The sequence below is a fragment of the Taudactylus pleione genome, unplaced genomic scaffold (genome assembly GCF_031769625.1).
Source record: "Taudactylus pleione unplaced genomic scaffold, aTauple2 ptg000644l, whole genome shotgun sequence".
NCBI lineage: Eukaryota > Metazoa > Chordata > Amphibia > Anura > Myobatrachidae > Taudactylus > Taudactylus pleione.
In genome coordinates this window covers 2,465,401-2,486,752 of record NW_028285046.1, presented here as the reverse complement: position 1 = coordinate 2,486,752, position 21,352 = coordinate 2,465,401, and the positions used below count along the sequence as shown (strand labels likewise).

The following is a 21,352-nucleotide window of genomic DNA, read 5'->3' as shown; positions in this document are numbered from 1 at the left end:
GGAGAGAGAGACACTGTGAACGTAAAAAAAAGGAGTGAGATACAGTAGAAGACAATGTACAGTAGTGGACGGTACAGTACTTACACAAAATTGATTGGCTCCTTTTCCAGTCATCCCTGGGAGGCTGGTGCCCTTCTGTGCCTTGCACTGTGGGTAAAAAAAAATTGTCATTTTGCATGAAAACAATATGGAAAAATGTCGCACACGCATCCTTGGTGATTTACTGCATACAGTACACACTAGATGATATGAACAACACTGTATAATGTACTGTACTATATCATTGAACAATATTGTTAGCGTTCATCCAAATCGTCTAGTGTGTATGCACCTAAAGACAGGTCACCGAAACATACTGTACAGTACTGGAAAATAAGAAAAACACAAGGAGAGAAATAATTAGTGTGTATTGAGAAGAGGTTGGAGATGCATGGAGAGATAGAGAGAGACAGTAAGTATATAGTGGTAGAACAATGTAATGTACAGTACACTACTGTACTTACAGATCGGGGCAGGGCTGCTGCCTGCCTCCACGATAAAGCAGTCATCTGTGTGTCAAAGAAAAACAAATGTTGACAAGTCAAAAAATTTATGAAAACACACGACAGAGAAAAAAAAGAGAGAAAGGGAGGGAGAGAGAGAGGGAGAGACAGAGGGAGAGGGAGAGGGAGGGAGAGAAAGAAAGAGAGGGAGGGAGAGAAAAAAAAGAGAGGGAGAGAGAAAGAGAGAAAAAAAAAGAGAGAGAGAGAAACAAAGGAGAGGGAGAGAGAGAGAGAAAGAGAAAGATAGAGGGGGAGATAGGGATAAAGAAAGAGAGAAAGGGAGAGACAGAGGGAGAGGGAGGGATAGAAAGAAAGACAGGGAGGGAGAGAAAGAAAGAGGAGAAAGAAAGAGACGGAGAAAGAGAGAGAGAAAGAGAGAGAAAAAGAGAGAGAGAGAGAGAGAGAGAGAAACAAAGGAGAGGGAGAAACAGAGAGAGAGAAAGAGAAAGATAGATGGAGAGAGAGGGATAGAGAAATAGAGAAAGAGAAAGAATGGGAGAGAGAAAAAGAGAGAGACAAAAAGAGAGAAAGAGACAGAGAAAGAAAAAGAGAGAGAGAAAAAGAGAAAGAAAGACAGATATAAAGAGAGAGAGAGGGGGGAGAGTGAAGGAGAGAAAGAAAGAGGTAGAGAGAAAGAGAGATAGAGGGGGAGAGAGAAAGAAAGAGAGAGAGGGAGAGAGAAAGAGACAGAGAAAGAAAAAGCAAGAGAGAGAAAGAGAAAAAGAGAGAGAGAGAACAATGTACTGTAGTGTACAGTACTGTACTTACGCAGACTCTCGCTGGGGCCAGCTGGGGGTATGGTCTCTGTAACTGTGGGAAAAAACATGTAAAGAGAGAGAAAGAGAGAGAGAGAGAGAGAGAAAAAGAGAGAGAGAAAGAGGGAGGGAGAGAAAGAGGGGGAAAGAGAAAGAAAGAGAGAGAGGGAGAAAGAGAGAGAGACTAGGGAAATAAAGCAGAGATTTACAGTACTGTACTTACATGGTATTACATTATTAATACAAAATGTCCTACAGTGTAAAACTGTATACAGTACTTACTTGGCTGGGGAGGGGAGTCTGGGTCCTCCTCTTGCCCTGGGGAGGGCTGAGGCACTTCAATGTCTTCAACTAAAATACACAATGACAGAAACAATTATTGTGTAAGGAGAAGGCGTTGGAGATGTTTTAAGAGAGAGAGAGAGAGAAACAGAGGGAAACAGGGACAGAAAGAGAGAGAGAGAGAAAAAGAAAGAGAAAAACAGGGAAAGAGAGCGAAAAAGAGAGAGAGAGAGGAAAATTAAAGAGAGAGAAATATAAAGAGAAAGAAAGAGGGAGAGAAAGAGAGAGAGAGAGAAAAACAGAGAGAGAGATAAAGAGAGAGAGAGAGATACAGTACTGTAGAAAAAAATGTGGTGTAGTGTACTTACACGGCCAGATGAGGCCACTGGGCCCGGGAATGTAGGCTTCCGTTGCTGATACTGTTGAAAAAAAATAATGTTACTATTACACTAGTACAGAAAAGAGAGACACTGAGAAAGAGAGAGAGGGATAAAGAGAGAGAGAGAGAAAGAGATACCGTAGGTAGAGAGACACTGACAAGGGAAGAAAAGGAGAGATATACAGTGCTGTAGAAAACAATGTGGTGTACTGTACTTACAGAGCATGGGGCTTCATGCAGCCTCCTCATCAATGACGAGTCTGTCTGTGTGTACAGTATAAGAAAAAAAATATTATACAAAAAATCAAAAAGGCAGTAGCATTACACTATTGTGTCCATACTGTAACTGTTGTAATCATTACCACTGTCATTTGAGGAGGCTGCAGAAGGTGCTGGTGGTCGTGGAGGTAGGACTGTGGAAAAATAACACTGTACTGTCAGTTTCCCTCAAAACCATTTTTAAACAAATAAACTGTACAAATTTTGACCAGAGTCTCCATAACACCAAAAACAAACACACAAATGAGAGAGAGAGAGAGAGAGAGAGAGAGAGAGAGAGAGAGAGAGAGAGAGAAAGAGAGAAAGAGAACAGTGTAGAGTAGTGTGTACTGTACTTACTCCGAAAATTCAGCCCACTGGGCCCGGCTGCTGCCGGTGGTGGTGGTGGTGGTGGCGGCGGTGGTGGCGCTGCCGGGGCAGGGGGGGCTTCTCGCCCTGTGGGGAAAAATACATGTCGTCATTAAGGAGAATTTGAAAACAAGAGTTCAGACCTCTATTCCAAATTGGAAAGGGATTACGGTACAGTACTGTAGATGGCCTTAGGGAATTAGCTATTGATTAAAATACAAACCAATACAGTACACTGTAGTAGAAAAACTACTGTAGTCTGTGAAGCTGGCATTGGGCCCAACATAAAAGAGTATGGTACTGTACTGTACTGTATATAAAAAAATATACAGTCCAGTAAAGTACTGTATGAGCAAGTGGTGCAACGTCACACATAGGCTATGTGGGTGGCACTGTCGCCACCCCACGAGCTGTACAAGATGGCACATGCGCATGACACTGGAGCCCGAACCCAGCGGAGGACCCCGCTGAGGACTTTGCGAGACCTCGCCGGAGGGGTAAGTACGGTATTAATAAATACAGTACCAGTGGAATTTTCGTTTGTATCACAGTGATACCAAACGAAAATTCCCCCTGGTATTTGCCTTCGTTTGTAAATGGGGCACAGAGTGAGAAGTGATAAGATACCAGCCAATAAGCTCCCAAATTTCATTTTTCAAACACAGCCTGTGAGATGACAGTTGGGAGCTGATTGGAGACCCCTGAATCTGTCCATGACGTACAGTAATAATGTCAGACAAAGGGGGCAGGCCCAGCACAGAAAAATAGTGTGTACAGTACTGTAGGTTAACATAGATTTGGTCGACAGACATTAGAATGGTGGATCAAGCAACTTGCCTTTTGTTACTAATTTATTAATCAAACAAGCCATGTCGACCAATAGTGTGTAACCCTTTAGTCCATGTACAGTACTGTAGATTTAATCAGCCTGTCAATCAGCCTGCTTCTATAGGCGAGCTCTTTCTCTTGGTTTGTGGGGAACGCTTGGTCCCACCACTTCACCAAGACAAAGAGCTCGCCGGACGAGTAGCGTCTTGCCCTCATAGAAGGCATTTTCACTAGCCAGTGACGCACGTGGTACATCGCACGCCGTACATCGCACGACGCACGTCGACACTAATTCACTCGTTACGGCAGGCGTCTGTGGTGCACTGTAATGTAGTCATAACCGTAGTGGCAAAGTAGTGTGGGCATCACGGGATTGAAAAGTTTCTAAAGTCATGAAATCACTATCACTACATTGTCACAAGTTTGTGGTGTAATGCTATACACAGCACCGTCAGCCCTGTCTCTCATTCTAGACAGTAGATTCACTAGCAGTTTCTGCAGTTATGAAATCACTATTCTGTGGCACACTAGTTGTCCTAGCAGACGGGGGATGGTGTCCTTAGCAATGGTCACAATCCGTAGCATTTTTCAGGACACTAGGGCAGAGCTCACTGCTTACAGTAAATGGATTAACAAAGCTTCCTTTATTATGGTAAGGTGAGGCTCTTGCTTGCTTTGGGGGAAGGGACCTGATGCGCACTGTGTATGACTCTCGGCCCCACTGGGCATGCGCCAAAAATCCCATCGCAACCCTCCTACAGGGCATGCGCCCGCCAGAGATGGAAATTCAACAGCATACAGTACTGTACCGACTGCAGTAATACAGAAAACTGCGCATGCTCAGTGATAGCATAGCGCTACATGGCGTATGGCTTGGCGCCACAGATCCCATTGTACCCCCCTCCATTTCGAATCCATCGCAGATGGCTGACAGCCACCATAGCGCCAAACGTGTAATAAAGAGAGCTCTCTCTCATACAGATCCCACTACTACCGTACTTAGTGTGCATGGTCGGAGCAGCATCACCAATGTCATAAGTTTGCTGTGCAACGCTATTTTGCGCTTCAAACGCACTGTCAGCTTTGAACACAGAGCGCTCTCTCACAGTCGGAAACTACTCTCAGACACAGTCCAAGGGACATAGCCATGGTGCATAAGGCTGATACCGCATCTACGCTGTCGCATGTTTGCATTTTGCTTTTTGGGCGCACAGTTTGTGATACAGAGCCCTGTCTCTCATTCTAGACAGTAGATTCACTAACAGTTTCTGCAGTTATAAAATCACTATTCTGTGGTGCAAAATTCAACGGCATCGTCAGTTTTTAATATTCAGTACAGGCACATTCATAGCGGCACACTAGTTGTCCTAGCAGACGGGGGATGGTGTCCTTAGCAATGGTCACAATTCGTAGCACTTTTCAGGACACTAGGGCAGAGCTGACTGCTTACAGTAAATGGATTAACAAAGCTTCCTTTATTATGGTAAGGTGAGGCTCTTGCTTGCTTTGGGGGAAGGGACCTGATGCGCACTGTGTATGACTCTCGTCCCCACTGGACATGCGCCAGAAATCCCATCGCAACCCTCCTACTGGGCATGCGCCCGCCAGAGATGGAAATTCAACAGCATACAGTACTGTACCGGCTGCAGTAATACAGCCAACTGCGCATGCTCTGTGATGGCATAGCGCTACATGGCGTATGGTTTGGCGCCACAGATCCCATTGTACCCCCCTCCATTTCTAATCCATCGCAGATGGCTGACAGCCACCATAGCGCCAAACGTGTAATACAGAGAGCTCTCTCTCATACAGATCCCACTACTACCGTACTTAGTGTGCATTCTGTACAAGGCATTCAGTACAAATTACAACAGTGGAGCACTCGCCACCCAGCAGTTAAGCACTGTATTACATGCAATTACAAAAGTGGAGCACTCGCCACCCAGCGGTTAAGCACTGAATTACATGCCGTAGCATATCCTTCGTTGAAGAATACCACAGTATTCCACAAGTCCATGGCGCGACTCAGAGGCCTGCACGCCACGCCACAAGTCCATGGCGCGACTCACGCCACGCCATGAGCAACAAAATAGCTGGGCAGATCTGTACTTATTCAAATCAATACATTTTGCTCCTTTGCCAACTTTACCAGCCTAATTCGTGCCCAAAACCTTGTTGGGCCAGGCAAAATATAAGTGGTTCATATGTAAGTGACCCTTCCATGTTGGTTGGAGGGGTTAAATTTGTGGCCCAAGGCTATTTAACCCTTTTAACTTTACAGTTACTTATTCAAAGTTGTATAATTTGGTGCCTGTGCCAACTTCGCCAACTTATTTCATGCCCAAAACTTTGTTGGGAAAGGCAATATACAAATGGTTCTTATGTAAGTGACCCCCTCTATAGGTTGCAAAAGCCAAATTTGTTGCCCAAGGTTATTTAACCCTTGCTACACTACAGCTACTTATTCAAATGAATACAATTTGTACCAGTGTCTACTTTGCCAGCCTATTTTATGGCCAAAACCTTTTTGGGCCAGGCAAAATAATAGTTGAACATATGTAAGTGACCCTTCTCTGTTTGTTTCAAGTGTAAATTGTGGCCCAATGCTATTTAACCCTTGCAAAACTAGAGCTACTTATTAAAATCAATAAATTTTGCTCCTTTGCTACTTTGCCAGCCAAATTTGTGCCCAAAACCATGTTGGGCCAGGCAAAATATAAATGGGTCATATGTAAGTGACCACCCTCTGTTGGTTGCAAGTGTCAAATTTGAGGCCCAAGGCTACTGAAGTCTTGCAAAACTACAGCTATTTATTCAAATCAATACAATCTGCAGCTGTGCCCACTTTGCCAGCCTATTTCATACCCAAAACCTTTTTTTGGCCAGGCAAAATACAAGTGGTTCATATGTAAGTGACCCCCCTCTGTTGGTTGCAAATGTCAAATTTGTGGCACAAGGCTATTTAACCCTTGCAACACTACATGTGCATATTCAGATTAATACAATTTGTACTTTTGCCCATTTTGCCAGCCTATATCATGCCCAAATACTTGTTGGGCCATGCAAAATATAAGTGGGTCATATGTAAGTGACCCCCCTCTTTTGGTTGGAAGTCTCAAATTTGTGGCTCAAGGCTATTTAACTCTTGCAAAACTAAAGCTACTTATTCAAATCAATACATTTTGCTCCTTTGCCCACTTTGCCAGCCTAATTCATGCCCAAAACCTTGTTGGGAAAGGCAATATACAAATGGTTCTTATGTAAGTGGGGTCACCTCTATAGGGTGCAAAGGTCACATTTGTGGCCCAAGGTTATTCAACCCTTACTACACTACAGCTACTTATTCAAATGAATACAATTTGTACAAGTGTCCACTTTGCCAGCCTATTTTATGCCCAAAACCTTGTTGGGTCATGCAATTTTCAAGTGGCTCGTATGTAAGTGACCCTTCTATGTTGGTTGGAGGTATCAAATGTGTAGCCCAAGGCTAATTAACCCTTTTAAGTTTACAGCTACTTATTCAAAATAGTATAATTTGGTGCCTGTGCCAACTTCGCCAACTTATTTCATGCCCAAAACTTTGTTGGGAAAGGCAATATACAATTGGTTCTTATGTAAGTGACCCCCTCTATAGGTTGCAAAGGCCAAATTTGTTGCCCAAGGTTATTTAACCCTTGCTACACTACAGCTACTTATTCAAATGAATACAATTTGTACCAGTGTCCACTTTGCCAGCCTATTTTATGCCCAAAACCTTTTTGGGCCAGGCAAAATAATAGTTGATCAAATGTAAGTGACTCATCTTTGTTTGTTTCACGTGTAAATTGTGGCCCAATGCTATTTAACCCTTGCAAACTAAAACTACTTATTCAAATCAATACATTTTGCTCCTTTGCCCACTTTGCCAGCATACCTCATGCCCAAAACCTTGTTGGGCCAGGCAAAATATTATTGGGTCATATATAAGTGACCCCCCTCTATAGGTTGCAAATGTCAAATTTGTTGCCCAAGGCTATTTAACCCTTGCACAACTACAGCTACTTATTCAAATATAAAAAATGTCCCTGTGCCCACTTTAATGCCCTATTTCATGCCCAAAACCTTTGAAGACCCCTCTGTGTGAGTTCCAAGTGTCACATTCAATGCCCAAGGCTACTTACCCTTACTACAGCTACTTATTGAAATGTATTAATTGGTGCCTATGCCCACTTTAATTCCCAAAACTTTGTTGTGCAAGGCCAATTGCAAGTGGGTCATATGTAAATGACCCCACTCTGTGAGTTCGAAGTGTCATATTTGTTGCTAAAGGCTATTTAACCCTCGCACAACTACAGCTACTTATTCAAATGTAAATTGGTGCCTATGCCCACTTTAATGCCCTATTTTATTCCCAAAACTTTGTTGGGCAAGGCCAATTACACATGGGTCATATGTAAGTTAACCCGCTCTGTGGATTCCAAGTGTCAAATTTGTTGTCTAAAGCTATTTAACCCTTGCACAACTACAGCTACTTATTTAAATATATAAAAATCTGGTGTGTGTCTAAATTACCACCATATTTCATGCCCAAAACCTTGTTGGGCAAGAAAAATTGCATGTGGGTTATATATTAGTTAACCCCCTCTGTGGATTCCAAGTTTAACAATTGTTGCCCAAGGCTATTTAACCCTTGCACAACTACATCTACTTATTCAAATATAGAAAATCTGGTTCCTCTGCCCACTTTACCACCCAATTTCATACCCAAAACCTTGTTGGGCTAGGCCAATTGCAAGTGGATAATATGTAAATAACCCCACTGTGTGAGTTCCAAGTGTAAAATTCAATGCCCAAGGCTAATTACCCTTGCACAATTACAGCTACTTATTCAAATGTATTAATTGGTGCCTATGCCCACTTTAATGCCCTATTTTATGCCCAAAACTTTGTTGGGCAAGGCCAATTACAAATGGGTCATATGTAAGTTAACCCCCTCTGTGGATTCATATTTTGTTTATTCAATAAGCTTATTGATTCTCTTTGATAAAAAAATGTTTTAATATAAAATGTTCTGAATAAGAAGCAGGAAAGTGAAGAAGAAGCTGGAGCACGAATAAGAAGCTAACTGCAGCCTCGTCCAGATAACGCTACAGTAAAAGCAAACAAAAATTAGCAGTGTTCTCAGCTCTCCTGGGAAGATATGGGTGGCTCTGAAAAGAGCCTTTGTGGTGATAACAAGGAGCGAGGCTACAACAGCTCTTCCATTACTTCTTTGCCGCAGCTTTCTTAGGCTTAGCTGCCTTCTTGGCCGGGCTTTTTGCGGCTTTGGGCTTCGCTGCTTTCTTGGCCGAACTCTTGGCAGCTTTGGGTTTTGCTGCCTTCTTGGCCGGACTCTTGGCCGCCTTCTTAGGCTTCACGGCTTCTTTGGGCTTTTGGCAGCAGCCGCCTTTGATGGTTTCTTGACCTTCTTCGGGCTTTGGCTGCACTTGGAGCTTTCTTGGGCTTCTTCGGGGATTTGGCCACTTTTTTTGCCGCAAGTTTCTTGGGCTTCAGAGACTTCTGAGCGGCTTTCGTGCTTTCCAGCTGCTTCTTGTTGAGTTTGAAGGAGCCGGAAGCGCCGGTGCCTTTCACCTGGGTGAGGGTTCCTTTGGTCACCAGACTCTTCACACCCAGTTTGACGCGGCTGTTATTCTTCTCCACATCATAGCCTCCGGCAGCCAGAGCCTTCTTCAGGGCGGCAAGTGAAACACCACTGCGCTCTTTGGAGGCGGCCACGGCTTTTACGATGAGCTCGGAGACGCTGGGACCAGAAGATTTGGGGCTTTTCTTGACACCTCCTGCAGCTTTCTTCGGCTGCCGCTTCTTTTTGGCTGCGCTCTCTGATGGCGGAACAGCGGCGGCGGCTGGTGCAGTTTCTGCCATTGTAGACTACGACACAACGTAAGAAATATTAATACATTACCTACTGCTGCTGATGTCACTTATATACACTGTCGGCTGTGCTGTGATTGGCTGCTGAGCGTTGCGTGTATTGTGCTCCCATTGGCTGAATAAACAGCTGTGTAAATCCTTCCCTGTCTGTGTGTATGGCACAATCTGCCCTCAGCTTGTGTTTCCCTAGCGCAGAAAAAGAGTATTTTATACGGAACGAGAAGAACATAGAGCTGGCTCTCTGACCCTCACTCGTACGCCAAGATCTTTCCTTACCCTTTATGGCCAATGATGGCTTAGGCGCTGCGAAGGAGACCAGAAATAGTCATCGGCAGCTCACCCACACCAAGCTACATCTGCCAGGCATGTAACACATCTCTCTCTTTCGTGAGGCTAAAATGTCCCATCGTGGTTTTTTTTCTCTCCTCCTGACCCTGGAGATAATGAAGGTGCTCTGCGGCACAACCTGTGCAGAGCAGGCCACCCACTGAATCACATAAAGGTGATGTGTGGACTCTTGTACTCCCGGGGAGATAGCACAGACAGGCTGCCTCACAAGCTAATTGAAGTCTTGTCTAAGAACTGTAGTTATGTAAGTTACAGAGGTAAAGATACATAGCACAGTCAGTTAAAAGGTTAATCCTGCCTGGCATTCCCCTGGTTAGGAAGAATACTGGTGGCATTTCCCCAAAATGTTCTTATAGTGATCCATGTGGATGGTCATTTATGTGTATTTAATAAGACAGATGTGACTGTAAAAAGGATGATAGTGACATCATGGTCCCATTAATGTAAGATTTTAAAAGGAGTAAATGTGAGCAATAGGTAGAGGCATTGGAATATAGGGTAGACTAGGGAATGAAGGGAGATAGACTGAAGAATAGTGGAACCAGAGGAGTAAATGAGACAACACTATAAGGGGAGACAGTATGAATAGTGATAAAAAATAGAGAGAGACAGTAGTAATAAGGGGATAAATAGGATGACCGCTAGGATATGGTCTGGTCCGTAGTCAGAAGTGGGACAGGGAAAAATAAGGGAAGTATAGAGGTGATGGGGTAAAGGGCGTAACAGAGGAAAAATAAATGGAGATGGGAGGATCCTATGAAAAATAAAGGGAGACCTGATGGAACAGAGGGAAGAATAGAGAGCCAATCGTGTGAGATTTTGAGCTATCATTAAGATGGTTCTAGCTCGACTTAGGTATAGGGCACCCAGCAGAGGCATTTGTGCACCTGATGGATGGAAGAGATGAGATCCTGGACAATTGAGTCTTACTGGCTCATTCTCTGCTAAGACTGGCTCCAGAATTCAGAGAGTGGGTGACCGGAAGCAAACCATCCTCCCTAACTTACCCCTAGCAACTCCTGTGTAAGACAATCCACCTGTAATGTACCTTTGTGTCCATTCAATCAATTTTGTATTGGTAAAAAAGAAATTAGGAATTGGGTACTTCGATTATTTTGGTTCAGTCTGACTTCATATTTTCAAATTGCCGCTGTCAGATTGCAAATGAGGAATATTCCCTCACGTGCATTACATGAATCTGTGGGTCACTGGGGTCATGCTTGGCAACTTTTCTGCCATTCATGCAGTGTGACCCTGATCCTTGCTGGGTTCTACAGACCCTGAACCTTTGAGCTAGCTCGCTGGTTCGGCTTGTAACTGCAGAGTTTTGGACGTCAATTGATGATGGCACATCTCCGCCTGTGCAGAGGATCTGGGACAGAGGAGTCTGTCTGACCACAACGAGGTTGGGTAGGAGTCTGTCTGACCACAATGAGGCTGGGTAGGAGCATAGAAATGGAAGGGTGTGGGGGAGGAGGGGGGAGGTTGTAGAAAGGGCGGCTTTAACTGTGACAGGGAGATCTGATCATTTCTTTTGATGTGAGAGGGCCGGGGTGATAATTATTAATGCTATGTATTGTTCTACTGAGTACTAACTGAATGGGTAGTAAAGTGAAAACATCATAAAGAGTTACATAAAGCATTGAATGTTCATTTGGTCGCATGTTTATATGTTATATGATCTGTTGTATAACCATTTATCTTGTTTCCATTTTTCTCATATCATATAAAATTGCATTCCCTATTACTGCTTATATCTCAGTAATTGCATGTTTAAGAGTCATGGACAGTAGAACAAGTCAACAAGAACAATTGAAATAAATATATATATATATATATATATATATATATATATATATATATATATATATAATAATTGAATGTGCAGAAATAAAAAAATCAGGGATTAAAATAGAAGAATAATAAGTAATTATCTGAATGTACTGAACCTTTAGTACTGTGTCTGAATTGTATTTCCATCGAGTACAGTATATTATGAGCCCCTACATGTAGTTTCTCAAATTTATGAGGTTTAGCTTGTGGTCTAATTTGGCACAGATTGTATCTACTATTGTTTCATAGAATTGTAACAATAGTAACTGTTTCTCATTAGTATCATATTGTATCTACTGCATGCAGAAGTTCTGATCATACTCCATTGAAAGGAGCAGGATGTGACGCATTGGTGAACGCCTCCCTCACAGCCCAGAGGTTTCCTACTAGGTCCGCTCGCACTGTATAAGAGGAGGACTTCACAGTAGTGAGGGCATTAGAGGTATTTTTTTTTGTTGTTCTTCGTGAAAGCAGAAAGAAACATGTCTGGCAGAGGCAAAGGTGGAAAGGTGGAAAGGGGCTCGGTAAAGGAGGCGCCAAGCGGCACAGGAAGGTTCTTCGAGATAACATCCAGGGCATCACTAAGCCCGCCATCCGTCGCCTGGCCCGGAGAGGGGGTGTGAAGCGCATCTCAGGTCTCATCTACGAAGAGACTCGTGGCGTGCTAAAGGTTTTTCTGGAGAACGTTATCCGGGATGCCGTCACCTACACCGAGCACGCCAAGAGGAAAACGGTCACTGCAATGGATGTGGTGTACGCTCTGAAGCGCCAGGGCCGCACTCTCTATGGATTCGGAGGCTAAGCACCGATGCGCATCTAATTCCATTAAACCACACAAAGGTCCTTTTCAGGGCCGCCCATCTTTTCTATCAGAGAGCTGGAATAACGTTGCTGTATACACTCTGCATTATAGTCCTGGCAAGCTCGTCACAGTATGCACCGGCTCCGGACTCCTAATACTTCTCATGGTTGCACCTTCTATTTAGATCCGTGCAAGTAGGAACTATCGAGTGCAAGGTCATATTTGAAATCCGTGCCCACGCTGGCTGATGCCGTGTTACATAATACATATGATAAAGCTGCAGTTTAGGCTAGTGTCAGGGGAATTCGCCAAACACTGCGTAAAGGAATAATTCTATGGATAATGTGTGTTTTAAAATCTCACTTACCTTATAAATGCGTCAAAACTGCAATGAAATTGGCTGTGCAACCCACAATAAAACATGGAAAAAAAAACGTTTCATGTGTAGGGGTGATTTATATACTTTGTATTATTCTACTGGATAATAACTCTGTAATTGCATGTTTGGAAGCCAATCCGCCTGAGCTGTAACGCTGTGGCCATTTCCTTGGGGGGGGCAGATCCGTACCCATCAGTTGTTAGGAGGAACTTTAATATATCCCAGAAGAAATGAGAGCATCATTTATGCTGCTGAAGTTGTGATATGGAGGTGTCCCTTTTGTCTATTCAATCGAGTTGGACTTTAGAAAGAGGGATTTGGTTACTTCGATCATTTCGGCCTGACTTCTTCCCTAGGCGCTCAAGAATCACATGGCTCATATTGCCACTGTCAGAGTGCAAATGAGGAACATTCCCGTCATTGGTGCATGTATAGGAACTGGGGGTGACCACTACTCACTGGGGTCATGCTGGGCAAACTTTTTGTCACTACAGTAAGTCATGCAGTGGCCCTGATCCTTGCTAGGTTCTATAGACACTGAATCTTTGAGCTGGCTCTCAGGTGTTGCCAGTATATACAAATATAGGTCGATTGCACGTCAGTTGATGATGTCGCAAATCCGCTGGTGCCGAGGATCTGGAAATGAGGAGCCTGTCTGACCACAATGGAGAATTGTACTTTCTTTTGGCCGCATGTTTCTATTGTATATGTTATGTAAATTATTATTTTTGCTTGTTTCATTTTTCTCATATTATACAGTGCATTGCCTTTTACTCCATTTATTTTATAGCATTAAGGTACATGTGTGTGGGGAAATAGAGGAACGGGTCTGACAATATAGCCCATTACAATTTTATTGATGGGTATCATACATATAAAATATATTACATGCGGCCCTCGACAGTTTACTAAAGTGTGGTTACCCGCCGGCCGCCACCCCCAGAAATGATTGTCCACCCATGCTCAATGCTCGCCAGTGATGGAAGCACATGCAAGGGGTCCTATTGGGAAGCCGGTGTCCCCTAAATATACCACCTATCAGTATTTAATTAGTAAGCACAAAATACCATATGCACCGGTATGGATTATTAATTTATTATATTATCCACCCTTATTACTAATTATATCTCACTAATAACTACGTAATTGCATGTTCAGGAGTCATGAGAGTGGAAAAGGAACAAGCAAAATATAAATAAGATGATTGAATGTGCAGAACGAAAATACAAATCTGGAATTAATCTAGAACAATAAAAGTGACTGTTTTATATACTGTGCCTTTAGTATAGATTCTGATTTTTATTTCAACTGAGTACAGTATATTGTGAGCCCCTTTGTACTACCCAGTGCCGTAACTAGGGTAGTGCGACTTGTGCCATGGCATAGAGTAGGGGGCGCTGTTTGGGCCTGTTCTACCACTTTATTATCATTCTTACTTGTAGCTTCCTCTTCTTTTATCACCAGCATCTCTTGGTTGCCCAAGGAGTACCCCTATCTCTTCCCCATGAAGCCATGGCCCTTTTTCAGGTTATGTCCCTAATTTAAAAATGCTGGGGGGGTGGGGGGCGCACAATGCTCTCTCTGGCACCCAAATGTAGCCCTGTATTTCTTCATGTAGTATCTCCGATTTCTGAGGTTTAAATTGTGGTCTGAATCCACTAATGTTTCATAGAATAGAAACAATTGTAAAATAATATTTATTGTTTCCCATTAGTATCACATTGTGTCCAAAGCATGCTGACGTTCTGATTATACTCTGGTCTAATATTGCTCACAATAGGACAACTGATGCCTACCATATAAATGTATTCTTAATGCTTTAATAATAAAATGATTATCATGTTATTGTGAATGTTGCATCATTTGCTCATATATTGATCTATGCTGTTTTTACCGCGATTATATTCTATGATCTCCCGGACAGTAGTGAGTGTAGCTTAAAGAAATCATCTTGTTTAAACACAAAACTTTCCCGTCCTTGGCAGCTATTCAGTACTCTACAGGATTCTATTACGTTATCTCTACACCCGACACTAGTCCTATATTGTAGTGATACAATATCACCATCCGTATGTAGGGAGCCACTCATTGTTGCTTCTCGCTGGAATACAAGAAAATAATTTCTGGTTAAATTACAACGACTGGAATTTGAATTACAAAAAAAGAAAAAGCTATTTATTGTAACTCGTGTCATACCCGCGCTGGCCTGTTATATTATATACTTTACATAACTAATAACGGTGGAAACCAAAATTCTTGGCGGGCTATTTGAAAGTTTCAACGGCTTTGTGTCAGCCAATCAGGAAGATGGGCGCCTTTAATTCATCAAATCACAACGCAGCACTGCGCATAAATGGAGTTGTTGCCGGCTGTTCTTCACTCATTCCTTCTAATTGCCTACATAACTGCATTGTATAAAGCAGGATGGCCAGGACCAAGCAGACTGCCCGCAAATCTACTGGAGGGAAAGCACCCCGCAAGCAGCTGGCAACCAAAGCCGCCCGGAAAAGCGCCCCAGCTACCGGCGGCGTGAAGAAGCCTCACCGCTACCGACCCGGGACTGTTGCCCTCCGAGAGATCCGACGCTATCAGAAATCCACCGAGCTGCTGATCCGCAAGCTGCCCTTCCAGCGCCTGGTGAGGGAGATCGCCCAGGACTTTAAGACCGACCTGCGTTTCCAGAGCTCTGCCGTCATGGCCCTACAGGAGGCCAGCGAGGCTTATCTGGTCGGGCTTTTCGAGGACACCAATCTGTGCGCCATCCACGCCAAGAGGGTGACCATCATGCCCAAAGACATCCAGCTGGCCCGCAGGATCCGAGGGGAGAGGGCATAATGATACTCGGCACTCCTCTACACGCAACACAAAGGCTCTTTTCAGAGCCACCACATCTTTCTAAATGAGCTGAAGCATAAACATCTCAATTCAAGTGGAAGACCGTTGTTAAAATCTCAGCTCCGTTTCACCTCTAGGTGGGGTGGGGTCTACATGACCAGTCCCTTACTAAGTAGCCACACATCACACAGTGTTTACGCTATAGTCCCCCCGCATTTTCCTGTCGCTGCCTTCGACAACGGCAGAAGTCTCTCGTCTCACCAGCGTCAAGTTATGGCAAAGGGAACAACCAGACTAGAAGACACGAGTAGCCGTTTCAATGCAAGTTATATAGCCTTTAACGTATTGAATTAGAATGTTAGGCTTCCCTGTACAGTTCACGCGGAGCTGCATTCCTCTCCAGAACCATCCCCACGTTCTATACAGTCATAGCATTATATGGCTGCAGGTCTCTGCACTATTACAAGACGTACATAAGAGCGTATAATGGCTCTTCCACTAAATCGGCCTCGTTTACTAGCAGTGGTAAACCGTGAATAAGCTCTTTAGGGACGTAGTGGGTGGCTCTGAAAAGAGCCTTTGTGTTGCGGGGACGAGTGTCTAGTAGTAAAATCACTTGCTCTTAGCTGCCTTGTGGCTCTCGGTCTTCTTGGGCAGCAGCACGGCCTGGATGTTGGGCAGGACGCCTCCTTGGGCGATGGTCACCCCACCGAGCAGCTTGTTTAGCTCTTCGTCGTTGCGCACAGCCAACTGTAAGTGGCGGGGGATGATGCGGGTCTTCTTGTTGTCGCGGGCGGCGTTTCCGGCAAGTTCCAAGATCTCAGCCGTCAGATACTCGAGCACTGCGGCCAGGTACACCGGGGCCCCGGCTCCTACACGCTCAGCATAGTTTCCCTTCCTCAGCAGACGGTGAACGCGACCAACTGGGAACTGGAGACCGGCCCGAGATGAGCGAGTCTTTGCCTTAGCCCGGGTCTTGCCGCCTTGTTTCCCTCTTCCAGACATGCTCGGCACACAGAAATTAAAATACACTCAACCTGGTTGAACTAGTAACGAAAATGAGCTTGTGAACTTGCCCTCCTTGTTATATACACACTCAGAACGGATCCACTACGTGCTCTGTGATTGGTCTGCTTAAACAGCAATTCATGTAGTACAAATTCATGGACTGACCAATCAGCAAATGACGGTTGGATGTTTGAGACCGCCTTTACATCATGTGACACGTCTACCCAATAGTGCATCTAGCATGGGTAAAGCCTTATTTGCATGAGCTACTTATAAATGCAACAGGTCTGGGCCCCTTTCGTAATACTTTTTTCTCCTTTATCCGATAAGGTCGTGTTTTGATAATGCCTGAACCAGCCAAGTCTGCTCCGGCGGCCAAGAAAGGCTCAAAGAAAGCGGTGACCAAAACCCAGAAGAAAGATGGGAAGAAGCGTAGGAAGACCAGAAAGGAAAGTTACGCCATTTACGTGTACAAGGTGCTGAAGCAGGTGCACCCTGATACCGGCATCTCCTCCAAGGCTATGGGCATCATGAACTCCTTTGTGAATGATATCTTTGAGCGCATTGCAGGGGAAGCTTCCCGCCTGGCTCATTACAACAAGCGCTCAACCATCACTTCCCGGGAGATCCAGACCGCTGTACGACTGCTGCTGCCGGGAGAGCTGGCCAAGCACGCCGTGTCCGAGGGCACAAAGGCCGTCACCAAGTACACCAGCGCCAAGTGATCTGCTTTCTTTCTCCTTCCCACATAAACACAAAGGCTCTTCTAAGAGCCACCCACCTCCTCTCTAATCGGGCTTTAACTATTGCTGTGATCCCTATTCTGGGCTGATAGTAACGTGCTCTTCCAGTCTTTTATACATTTTTTTTTTTTTTTTATTTATCAAGTTTAAGCAAAAGTATTGCCAAGGCGATTCCACTAATGTACATTCTGTATCCTGTGTTGGCGCTCAGCTAGAACAGCTTTGGAATTTTTGCTCTTTAATAATATGTCGGATATTGAACGTTGGTAGCTGCACTAATCTGTGCAGCAGCAGCGACCTCATGTGGTCACTGGTGGAATAGCATTTATGTATAAAATTCGTTTGTCTCATCTGCAATATCTGTCCGCAGTATTATACTTGTACAGTTTTAAATGTCAGTTAAGCTCAATAAACAATTAGATTATTCCCTTCATTTGCATTAATAAAAGCCACAAACTATTGTGTTCATTTTATTAAAATACATATAAAAATGTATACAATCTGCCTTTAATGTCTTTACAATTTTATATACATCTCACACACTGCGAGATGAAGTGCAGGGCACAATGGGCCTGATTTAGAGATGGACGCTAATGCAATGGAATCTGATTTTGCACGGAATGCAGCTGCTATAGTATCCTGTTTCCAAAGCTTACCTGAGCATAGGGATGCCCACTTCTGCCCTCTCATATCCGTCAGACTTCACGCACCAGCGTAAACATCAGTAATATTAGTGCAGATCGGGCAGCCATGCATCATATTCGGCAAGTCTGACCAGCCGCAAACACTGCAGCTATCCTGACACGCACAGAGCTCTTATGTTGCATAGGAGATCACACTGGCTCATTTATGCACGCCCCTGAAACAGCGTTTAAATGGTTAGACACGCCAGCGTTTGCCTACCCACCCCTGCTTACCTCCCCCAAATGCTAACTACCTGGCACTCACTTTGCAGATGAAAATATTGCGTAACAATTGCTGCGCGTGCATCTTGCACACATGCACAACGGCAAAAAATCGCTCAATCTACGTAAATATTGGCATTGCGTACATTTCTGAATCAGGCCCACTGTGCCAAGGTAAAGTGGATTTAAGCAAGTTCACCTGAGCTGTCTCCGTTGTCTAAAGAAGCTTCCATGTTATACCTTCCGGAGTTAAAGCACTGAAGCATATTTTAGAACTTGGTTTAAAACCCTGACAGCAAATCCCCAAGCATTATAACCCTTACCTGACATAAAGAATACCACATACAGGACCTGATTCAGAGCCGGTCGCTAAGGCACGATTGCTCGCAGCTGCTACGAGTGACGAAATGCAACACAAGCAATTGCTCGCAATGCACAGCACAAGCGGGTAAACACTCATCCCAAGTAAGACCACTGAGTGCCGCTTATTGGAATGTATATGGATGCTAAACAAGCAGGCACCGTGGCTGATGATTACACGGAAGGAGAGTGCTGTGCCATTGGATCTGATATATACAGTCAGGTCCATAAATATTGGGACATTGACAGAATTTTCAGATTTTGGCCTCTATTCACCACCACAATGGTTTTGAAATGAAACAAACAAGATGTGCTTTCAGATTTAATTTGAGGGTCATTACATCCAAATCGGGTGAACGGTGTAGGAATTACAACAGTTTCAATATGTGCCTCCCACTTTTTAAGGGGCCAAAAGTAATGGGACTATCAACTCAAAAGCTATTTCATGGACAGATGTGGGCTATTCCCTCATTATTTCATTATCAATTAAGCAGGTAAAAGGTCTGGAGTTGATTCTAGGTGTGACATTTGCATTTGGAATCAGTTGCTGTCAACTCTCAATATAAGATCCAAAGAGCTGTCACTATCAATGAAGCAAGTCATCATTAGGCTGAAAAATCAGAACAAACCCATCAGAGAGATAGAAAAAACATTAGGTGTGGCCGAATCAACTGTTTAGAACATTCTTAAAAAGAAAGAACGCACTGGAGAGCTCAGCAACACCAAAAGACCCGGAAGACTACGGAAAATAACTGTGGTGGATGACAGAAGAATTATTTCCCTGGTGAAGAAAAACCTCTTCACAACAGTTGGCCAAATCAAGAACACTCTTCAGGAGGTAGATGTATATGTGTCAAAGTCAACAATCAAGAGAAGACTTCACAAGAGTGAATATAGAGGGTTCACCACAAGATGCAAACCATTGGTGAGCCACAAAAACAGGAAGACCAGATTAGAGTTTGCCAAACAACATCTAAAAAAGCCATTACAGTTCTGGAACAACATCCTATGGACAGATGAGACAAAGATCAACTTGTACCAGAGTGATGGGAAGAGAAGAGAAGGAAAGTAACTGCTGATGATCCAAAACATACCACCTCATCAGTGAAGCATGGTGGTGGTAGTGTCGTGGCGTGTGCATGTATGGCTGCCAATGGAACTGGTTCCCTTGTATTTATTGATGATGTGACTGCTGACAAAAGCAGCAGAATGAATTCTGAAGTGTTTCGGGCAATATTATATGCTCATATTCAGTCAAATGCTTCAGAACTCATTGGACGGCGCTTCACAGTGCAGATGGACAATGACCCGAAGCATACTGCAAAAGCAACCAAAGAGTTTTTTAAGGCTAAAAAGTGGAATGTTATGCAATGGCCAAGTCAATCCCCTGACCTGAATCCGATTGAGCATGCATTTCACCTGATGAAGACAAAACTGGAGGGAAAATGCCCCAAGAACAAGCAGGATCTGAAGACATTTGCAGTAGAGGCCTGGCAGAGCATCACCAGGGATGAAACCCAGCGTCTGGTGATGTCTATGCATTCCAGACTTCAGACTGTAATTGCCTGCAAAGGATTTGCAACAAAGTATTAAAAAGTGAAAATTAGATTTAGGATTGTTTAGTTTGTCCCATTACTTTTGGCCCCTTAAAAAGTGGGAGGCACATATAGAAACCGTTGTAATTCCTACACCGTTCACCTGATTTGGATGTAATTACCCTCAAATTAAATCTGAAAGTCTGCAGTTAAATCACATCTTGTTTGTTTCATTTCAAAGCCATTGTGGTGGTGAATAGAGGCCAAAATATGAAAATTCTGTCAATGTCTCAATATTTATGGACCTGACTGTATATATATATATATATATATATATATATATATATATATATATATATATATGTTAAATTAAAATGAACATATAGACAGATGGAGAGGGTTTTTTTTTTTTTTTTTTTTTTTCAAATACCTAATGGATTATCTTAAACAAAAAACATGTGTTCTGTTTTTATTATATTTTTTTTCAAAATGTAAATTTTTTTAAAGCTCCCTTTGGATAGCAATGGCTGGATACAATGTCAAGTTATTCCTTGTAGGGTTACGGATACCCTCATCCAGGAGGCACTAGCCAGATTCTCTTTTGGACATAACATTCCAGTACAAGCTCGCAAGAGAATCTGTGTGGAAATAATCAAGATCATCATGTTGATGTTTATTTTGTCAGAAAAAAGTAGGTATTTTATTTATTTTACAAACAAAGGAAAAATGGCTTGAGAATGTTGTTGTTTTTTCATGATTAACAAACACAACAAAGTCTCTTTTGTTGTCCCAATGCTTTAAGCCCAATGGTCAATATATAATTTGTAACATAGCAAGGTGTTTTTTTCCCAAATTAATTGAAGCTGTAAATCTTATTAGGTGGGATGACCACTGAGAGTGCTTCGGTCAAATAAATGCGAGGTGACGTGTACAATGACGTTGTCCTTTAATTATGGACGCCCATGAAATAGGGTGGTAAAGTGGGCACAGGCACCAATTTATGCATTTCAATACGTAGCTATAGTTGAGCAAAGGTTAAATAGCCTTGGGAAACAAAGTTGACACTTGGAATCCGAATCCACAGAGGGGGGTCACTTACATGTGGCCCACTTGCAATTGGCATTGCCCAACAAGGTTTTGGGCAAAAAATAGGGTGGTTAAGAGGGCACAGGCACCAATTTATTCATTTTAATACGTAGTTGTATTTGTGCAAAGGTTAAATAGCCTTGGGAAACAAATTTGACACTGTGAACCTATTCAGGGGGGTCACTTACAAAATGC

The 21,352-nt window shown here is 43.4% G+C and overlaps 5 protein-coding genes across 5 annotated transcripts; 3 read left to right on the top strand and 2 right to left on the bottom strand.

Moving 5' to 3' along the window:
• Positions 1 to 8,798: 8,798 nt before the first annotated feature.
• LOC148478967 (histone H1.4-like) lies at positions 8,799 to 9,314 on the bottom strand. The gene has a single exon (XM_088455213.1). It carries the CDS (start codon positions 9,312 to 9,314, stop codon positions 8,799 to 8,801), a length of 516 nt encoding a protein of 171 aa, XP_088311339.1.
• Positions 9,315 to 10,506: 1,192 nt separating this feature from the next.
• On the top strand, positions 10,507 to 12,306 carry LOC148478966 (histone H4-like). Its single transcript, XM_088455212.1, has 2 exons — positions 10,507 to 10,526; positions 11,979 to 12,306. Exons 1-2 carry the CDS (start codon positions 10,507 to 10,509, stop codon positions 12,304 to 12,306), a joined length of 348 nt encoding a protein of 115 aa, XP_088311338.1.
• Positions 12,307 to 15,082: 2,776 nt separating this feature from the next.
• Positions 15,083 to 15,559, top strand: LOC148478965 (histone H3). The gene has a single exon (XM_088455178.1). It carries the CDS (start codon positions 15,110 to 15,112, stop codon positions 15,518 to 15,520), a length of 411 nt encoding a protein of 136 aa, XP_088311304.1. The 5' UTR covers positions 15,083 to 15,109; the 3' UTR covers positions 15,521 to 15,559.
• A 518-nt stretch (positions 15,560 to 16,077) lies between these two features.
• Positions 16,078 to 16,561, bottom strand: LOC148478964 (histone H2A type 1-like). Its single transcript, XM_088455165.1, has one exon. It carries the CDS (start codon positions 16,523 to 16,525, stop codon positions 16,133 to 16,135), a length of 393 nt encoding a protein of 130 aa, XP_088311291.1. The 5' UTR covers positions 16,526 to 16,561; the 3' UTR covers positions 16,078 to 16,132.
• Positions 16,562 to 16,851: 290 nt separating this feature from the next.
• Positions 16,852 to 17,306, top strand: LOC148478963 (histone H2B 1.1-like). The gene has a single exon (XM_088455136.1). The coding sequence runs from the start codon at positions 16,873 to 16,875 to the stop codon at positions 17,251 to 17,253; it is 381 nt and encodes a 126-aa protein (XP_088311262.1). The 5' UTR covers positions 16,852 to 16,872; the 3' UTR covers positions 17,254 to 17,306.
• The last annotated feature ends 4,046 nt before the right edge of the window (positions 17,307 to 21,352 follow it).

What these genes read in the sequence shown, in the direction of transcription:
- LOC148478967 (XM_088455213.1), bottom strand. Translation starts at nt 9,314, where the DNA reads ATGGCAGAAACTGCACCAGCCGCCGCCGCTGTTCCGCCATCAGAGAGC.
- LOC148478963 (XM_088455136.1), top strand. Translation starts at nt 16,873, where the DNA reads ATGCCTGAACCAGCCAAGTCTGCTCCGGCGGCCAAGAAAGGCTCAAAG.
- LOC148478964 (XM_088455165.1), bottom strand. Translation starts at nt 16,525, where the DNA reads ATGTCTGGAAGAGGGAAACAAGGCGGCAAGACCCGGGCTAAGGCAAAG.
- LOC148478965 (XM_088455178.1), top strand. Translation starts at nt 15,110, where the DNA reads ATGGCCAGGACCAAGCAGACTGCCCGCAAATCTACTGGAGGGAAAGCA.
- LOC148478966 (XM_088455212.1), top strand. Translation starts at nt 10,507, where the DNA reads ATGGTTCTAGCTCGACTTAG. An exon ending in ATGGTTCTAGCTCGACTTAG is followed by an intron (nt 10,527 to 11,978) that starts GTATAGGGCACC and finishes TCGTGAAAGCAG; the next exon opens with AAAGAAACATGTCTGGCAGA.